The 7,876-nt window shown below is 35.9% G+C and overlaps 1 protein-coding gene across 1 annotated transcript; it reads right to left on the bottom strand.

Annotated features, from left to right (window-relative positions):
- Positions 1-225: 225 nt before the first annotated feature.
- LOC131064661 (uncharacterized) lies at positions 226-1,294 on the bottom strand. Its single transcript, XM_057998891.2, has 2 exons — positions 1,077-1,294; positions 226-987 (listed from the first exon to the last, which is right to left on the bottom strand). Exons 1-2 carry the CDS (start codon positions 1,278-1,280, stop codon positions 646-648), a joined length of 546 nt encoding a protein of 181 aa, XP_057854874.2. The 5' UTR covers positions 1,281-1,294; the 3' UTR covers positions 226-645.
- Between the last annotated feature and the right edge of the window lie 6,582 nt (positions 1,295-7,876).

The following is a 7,876-nucleotide window of genomic DNA, read 5'->3' as shown; positions in this document are numbered from 1 at the left end:
ACTTGTTCTATAAGTAAAATTTAATATTCTCTTTACAAAACAAAATGAATATATTGAGATTTTAAGGTTCTATTTATTAATTAGAGTTATCGTGTGCTTCTTTTCTTTTCAAAATGGTCACAAACAACCCTAATTATTTAGATACATAATCTTTAAATTAAATAGAAATCTCTTTAAACAATGTTTAAGGACTCATTTGTCAATATCTTACATCCTAAATAAGCTTTCAAAATATTTCCAAATAATGATCAATTCTTTGTAACATCTTCTCTTTCCCTTTCCATCAACTTGATAATAGAATGCATGAATTACCCCTACAATCCCCGCACTCTTTATTTACAAATGATCATCATCTATTCACAGTGTTCTCCACCTCTTCTAACTTTAACTTGTCCAAGGTAAACTCAAGAGTTCCCATTTCCCTTTTGTAATAATACCCTACATGACAAAATTTCCCAAATTTAAAATTCATAATACAATATTTCTAAAATATATGAAAAATTTATATAAAAATAAACCATCAATAATTTGACTTCAGCAAACTGGTTGGGAGGAGATAGCGTGGGGAGCAGCTACACAATAAGGAATCCTTCCACTACATGAAGGGATAGTCACCACTTTCCCCTACCACAGCTGCTATGACTACTACTGTAGGGGTTTATAGGAGTTTGGGAGCAAAACAGCGTTAGCCAGGTCCAACCGATTCGACTTCTTCTTCTTCTTCGACTTCTCCTTCGACTGATTCAACCGATCAACTGCTGCTGTTCGATCTCGAAATGAAAGGAATGCACCTGCCTCTATCATTGACTGGATCATGTGGTTCATCGACTGGATCATTAAGTTTATAAATGGGTCTGGATCACAATCATCAGCAACTGGATCATCAACTAGCGAACTATGCCAAAGCAACCCCTCCCAGAAGCAACCATTTTCTTCCGACCGGATCTCCGTCTCGATTAGCATCTGCACGTGGAGGATAGGGATCCTCTGGGACAAGGACTTGAATCCTTATTATCTCTCTTCCATATAAAACAATACTATATTCATATATGACGAAAATATTGTTCATTACTCACCACTGAAATCCCATGCAGAGAGACAGAATAGTGACGGAAATGCAGACTGTTCTGTGAGTAGAGACGGGTGAAGTGTGATCCACACACAGCCGCTGCAAGGTAAGACCTTATAGCCACTCCATTCTTATCTGCATTGATATAGCCTTCTCTAGGCAGAGGCAACATTTGAAACAATGAAATGAAATCATAAGAGGGAAGGTCCATGAAATTAATCTCAACTTCTGGCATCTCTGCTGGGAGAATTACTGGTCCCTATTTCTCCTTTTCAATGTTGGGCGGGAGATATTCAAAATTGAAATTCAAACTTAACCATGGCAATCACAGTCACTGTTGAGGGTCCGGACAGTTAAAGAAGAGCCCGTGGAAACAAAACGGGAAACGGAAGGTTAGAAAGGGCCCACATTGCCACCTAAGCGGTCAAAGCTTAGTGTGTGCTCTTTAAGCCATCCCGCCAACGAGCTCTCTAATTCTTTCATAAGTTCATTCACATCGGTTCCTTCATTGCACTGAATGCTGCTACACAACTCGTACACAGCACTACCCCATGCTTCTGCCTTCCAGTCTATGGAGTCGTTGCCCTTCCATCCGTTTGGAAAATCTTCTGTTGATGTTTTCTCCTTACTTTTTAACGCATGGGCATTTACACTTCTTTGCCTCTCTATTTTGCGCTTGCTTTCCTTTTTAAGGTCAGCGAATGCTGCAGTCACACTTTCAGGAGCTCTTCCTTCCCTGGAATTGCTAGCAAGAAGCAACTCGTCTTCCAAGCTACGGAAGTACTTGTCGGCTGCTTCGCTCCCGATTCTGACTGCTTCTTCATCCGCATCCTCAATGAAATTCATGAATTCCCATGCTTGAGAATATGCGTCCATACAATCTGTAACGACCTTTGGAGGGGAAAAGCAAGAAGTGGAAGCTCGCTCCTTCTCAGTTTCAGCACAAATTGGATAGAGCTGAGAGATGATGCTCAACAGGGCCAGTGATGTCATTTTCCATGGCTTTGTACTCATCACGTCTGCGAACTGCTCTTCATGCGATCGCTGAGTCCCCTCGATCGGGCTTCACTTGCACAGATACTTCAATCCCGTTTGAGGCTTATTTGGCTCCAAACAGCTCAAACCCAGACCACGGCCCGTTCTCTTGGTAGCCACAAACTCAACCAGATTTTGACAGTCACGTTCAGCATCTTCTTTGCCTTGTTGAATCAGGTTCACGGCAATTGGAATGGACCAACGGTTAGATAACCACAGGCTTTCCGGAGTCTCGCCTAACATCTGCACACCCTTCAATATGGCTTCGTATTTTGGATAGTCCTTTTTACGCTTTAATAATTCTGTGGACAACAACCTACCCGTTAATGGGTTGCGGACAAGTATCTGAGACGCAAACCAACAAGCCTTGCTGAATGAAACCGTGTACCACTGGAGCGCAATCACTAGATACAATAAATATTTATGTAGCGTGATCTTTGTCGGCTGAGTGGCAACCAGCTTGTCGACTTTGGCCTTAAGCAATTGTGACTGCGGCAGCTCGTCCTCCTGCGCCTGCTGCAAGTCTTTGAGATGTCTTGTCCAGAAATCCTCTATCCTAAAACAGCTACTCCAACTTCCGTAATAAGCCACTGCTGTAACCCATCTCCGCAGAGCCATTGGCCATCCTATCAAGATGAATACACATTGCATCATAGTTATACTAAACCTTAGCCTATCTTGTATATTGTGTATCTCCAGTTTGGGGCTGTTCCTAACACCTGCCACAATCGTAATGGCTATTTGAGATGTAAGAATGATTGCAGCGGAGAAAGCCAAGAACGATCTGGCAATGATATATTCAAGGGAGTAGGCGCGAGCAACTATCCAGGCTCTCAGCACTGCATTTTCTACCCGCCGCCAGCAATCTTGACAACCATTGTCATAATACTGATCTTCCTCCGTCTCCTCCGCTGTCAGCACTCCTTCATGGGACTGGTGATGGTGATGGTGTTGATGATCCTCCTGCACTTGGGCCTTCAGAATAAGAGGAATCCTGTGCGCTATAATGCGCTCGATGGCTCTGCCAGCAATATTAGCGCAGCCAAGAAGAAAAAGGAGCATAAGGAAGGAGGATAATATTATCGTGGCCAAAATATAGTAGACACGGTGGCTAGTACCTCGTTGTCTTGGCCATATGCGACTCAAGTAACTTTTGGTCAAGTTCTCATTACTAGGAAGTATAATATACAACTCAGTGATTACATGAAGACAGTTATTGCCAGAGCCGTGATCTTACCCCAAAAATCCTCAGCGCCGGGATTGGCCATTGCAGGCACCAAATAAGCTATAACAACACACAACAGTATTCGACTGGTATGGATCATCTAGAACTCGTTCAATCCAATTTGTCTCTCGTCCAAGTTCAACGGCTGACCCTGAGTACTAATCAAGTTCAGCAATTGGATTGTCAGAGCGCTGATCACAAGAAAATTATCGGGAATCCAATGCGCTTTACTCTTCAAACTCTTCACTGCATCCTTGAAAATGAGAAAAATAAATAAAATCACTGAAGACACCAATATGATTATATTTGCAATTTGACCAGCCGAACACCCAAAGTCATCGCCATTCTTAGTACAACTTCCCATAATTCAAAACCCTCGCAGTCACACTGATCGACGCTCTTTGCTCCTGCTAAGCTGAAATATAAGCGGCACCATACTAGAAAAGTGAAAGCATGAGTTACCCTCCATTATTTATTCTTTTACCATACTGCAGAGCATTACGTGGAAAGTTCGAAAGCCGTTTGTCGACCAAGGGCTAAAATGTGATATTTTTATCACGGTTATCCAGTCAAAATAGCCCTGTATATAATAAGTCCATACCATGCTTACAGGGAAAAAAAAATCCTATATTAAATGCAAAATTAAAAAAATAATTAAAAAATAATAATTTTCACCCCCTTCAGTTATTTATTTTATTTCAAATTAAGTCTGTATTTATTGTAGCCCTCTATTTAAGTTTGTTGACAAAGCTGTTTAGATTCCAAAGTAAGCATGCACCACCTTTTTTTTGGTAAGGTTATATCATCAAAAATATTTTATAGGTGTGAGATTATTGATCAATTAATGACTCATATTTTGTAAAATTGACAATCGTTATATTATCAAAATTATTTTATAGGTGTGAGATTATTGGTAAAATTGTCAATTTTATGACTAAATGGTCCAATATGATCGAGATGTATAATTTGATGTTACTAGCAATTGTCCCCTACTACTAATGTTGAAGCCCATACTTTTCTCTGTTTTGTTAATATAAGGTCAAGGCAAATGACTATAAAGGCTTTCTAATGTATAAGAGCCCCTATTAATCTTACATATAAGAAACTTGAAATTAGGATGATATTTATTTATATTATCCTTATAAAAGTTATGTCATAGGTGGGGATATTAATTCTATCTTTACTAATATTAGTTTATGTGTTTGAAAATTGGCTAAGCAGAAAATGTAATTTATATTATTGAGATTTCTAATTTTATTTAATTTTTCTATTAAAAAATATTTTTCAATATTCTAGATTAGTCTACTTGAATTTTGGTTGGTGGATTTATAATTTTCGTTCACTAAAATAGAGAAAAAATGAGTTCTATTGTAATGACAAGTTCTATGATAGTACATACTACTTATCTATCTCAAGCGACAACAATTTGTGAATGTGCAATTCATATTTATTCCCAACATCTGTTGAATTGGGATCTTTCAACATGATATGGACATCCATCAAAGAATAAAGGATAGGCGAAATTTGTCAAGTATTTTAGTTGTCTTTGCGTTGGTAAATTTGAATGCAAAATGTAGAAACATTTGAAAGCCACAAAAGGGTTTTGATTTTAAATTTTTGAAAACAATACAAAACCTTATGAAATAACCCTTTAGTTTTCTTTTTGTACTCCAAAAATATGCTAAAATAGGGTCTTTCAAACAAGGTATGGACAATTCATTAGAGCATAAAGGATACAAGAATTTTGTTTACCACTATGCTAGTTAACAAAAATCCAAAATGTAGAAGCATATTGAAGGCAAGAAAAGATTATTGATTGTCACTTTTTAAAATTGTCAAATACCTCACAAGAAAACACTTCAAATATCTTTATATTTTATTTTTTTCTTGCCTTGGTTGATGTCTCATTCTAATGCTCATATTGTTGTGTTAGGAATATGGTGTTTTGCACCTTGCATAAAAAATAATAATTTTAATTATATAAAATAACTATTTTTTGTAATGACCCGTCCAAAAGACCAACATAAAACTCAATGTAACAAATTTTTTTGCAAGCAATGTCAACAAGGACCAAAGATAAGGACAAAAAAATTTCACACTTGCACTATGACATGCACACAAGATTCATATGGAACATTATGACACACCAGAACAATGTCACCATTGCATATGCAAGATGGCACTTGCAAAAGATTGAATAGTCATGGGATGAACCCGCCATGAAAAACCTATAAGGGATAAGTGCACCAAGATGGGGGACTAAAAAGAGGTCTTAAGAAGCCAATTTTTTCCTAAAATTAGCAAATTTCAAAATTAAAGTTAGTTACATTGAAGATGCAATAGGAAAAAGAGTTGTAGTGCTACAAATCTACTTTCAAACTATTGATATTTTTTAAAATGGGGGAGATTAAGGATTTCAAAAGGGTGGCAACACAAAGTCATCTTATTTTTATAAAAAAAAACAACATAATGTTTGTTGTGGCCCTCTATAGAGTAGGAAAAGTGAACTGCCATGAAAGAGGGTCAAACCCCTCAAGGCATTACTAACCTTCTCTCCACTCTGAGAAAACTTTCAAGGATCTTTGACCTCTTAGATTTTTCATTAGGATTGAAATGTGTGTGAAACTCTATAATTATAAAAGATAAAAATATTATGATTACTCGAGCCAAACGTTTTGGTATTTTAGACCACCTGGTAAATTGCATATACTCTTTGTCCAAAATGCACACACATGTAAAGGATGGCAAAACAACATGCAAGCATCCCATATGGATGAGACACATGGATCATACCAAAAAGTATAAAAATGACTAAACATAGAGTCTCGGCACTAGACATGATAAGTGCAAAAATAGAGAGTGAATAACAAGATGAAATGAATACAATACAAAGCTATTTATCAAAAGAACAAGGAGAGATATAAAATCCTTAAAACTAGTCCAACAAATAAAACCTCTACTAAATTTTGTATCCTTTTCTTCTCAAATCTACATGCAAGTAAATTGAGACAAATATTTTGGGCCTTCAATTTAGAGGTTTTCCATAGTCAAACCCCCATTTTGGTGTTTCTACCTCCATAGATAGCCAACATAGATTGGTGGATATATAAAATGATAATTAAAACACAACAAGGGAAATGTGATAAGCGATATGATAAAGTGCTAAAGCAGAGATAACAATCTAAATAGAATAATAAAATAGAAGGAAAGAACTTCCCTTCAACACCAAGATGCCAAGCGCTTATCAGGATGAAAGAAAAGTGTAAACCCTCTAGATGGATGAAGCTTCAACAATGGTGATAGTGTAAAAAATGAGTATAAGGTAGTAAGAAAGGTGCAAAAAAACCTTTTGTAAAATTTTTGAGGTAATAAGATGACACAAAAGACTTTCTAGAGAGCAATAAGGACCATAAAAGGTCTCGACATTGATGGTCAGAGAAGGAGACACTACAATATTAGAATTAGCAGGTGTAATATCTCAATGACTACCTTTGGTTTGAATATTTGTGGGATGAATGCACAGCATATGGATGTCCATGTGGAAAATTCCAAATAGTCAAGAATTCTATTAAAACAGGTGATGAAGAAGGCTAAGAAAGAAGGTGAGGTGGAAGATTAGCCATTGTCATTGATTTGTCTTATAAAACAGAGGCAACATGTGATATCAAATTGGATGTAGTGCAATTTATGACATTACATTTTTCCCCCACTTTAGCTAGCATATAAAAAGGAAATACGAGCTAAAGGAGAGAGACATGGTTAAGGAAAATTATATTGAGATATGAAGGGGAAGCATAATCTTCTATATATGTTTATATGTATACACACACACACATATACATACACATTGAAATAATATTATATAACATCAACTCAGTAGAGAGTAAAATATACACTTAATTTTTTTTTATATATTTACATCATCATGGTACCATATATATGTTGCACATACATTTATAACACTAACTAAATCATTGGAACCTACCATAAGATGTCACTTGTAATTGCTTCTCATTTTATCTTGAAAATAGATAAGTCCCTTCCATCCATTACAAAAGATTTAATCTTACCCATCTATCACCCTCATCCAAAATCTATATATCTCTCATTCTTGAAGTCATTCCTAAGAATTGGAATTACATACAAATTAAATCCATGCTAAGTAAAAATGAGAAACTACATAAAATCTCATTAACATCAACCATTTCAGAATATCCTATAGGAATCAAGGTTTTCTGTGTTGAGAATATTATTCCTATTTTCACTATTTTTTTACATTCATCTACTTATTTTAAAATTCGTAAAGAATAACCTCTTAATAAATTTTTAATAAAACAATTACTTTCATGACCAAAAATATCCAAGAAGCATGTTGATAGTATAACTAATATCTTTTTCCTAAAATAATATCCTCTACATTAATCAAACTACATTTCCATCATACAAGTTTACAATAAAATGTTTACATTTTTTGAATTTTTTTATTAAAATAATTGGGGAATGACCCCAAACATTGTACATTAGAATTAAAAATGATCATAAATAGT

This window comes from Cryptomeria japonica, chromosome 8 (genome assembly GCF_030272615.1).
Source record: "Cryptomeria japonica chromosome 8, Sugi_1.0, whole genome shotgun sequence".
Lineage (NCBI taxonomy): Eukaryota > Viridiplantae > Streptophyta > Pinopsida > Cupressales > Cupressaceae > Cryptomeria > Cryptomeria japonica.
This window is presented reverse-complemented; position numbering and strand designations above follow the sequence as displayed.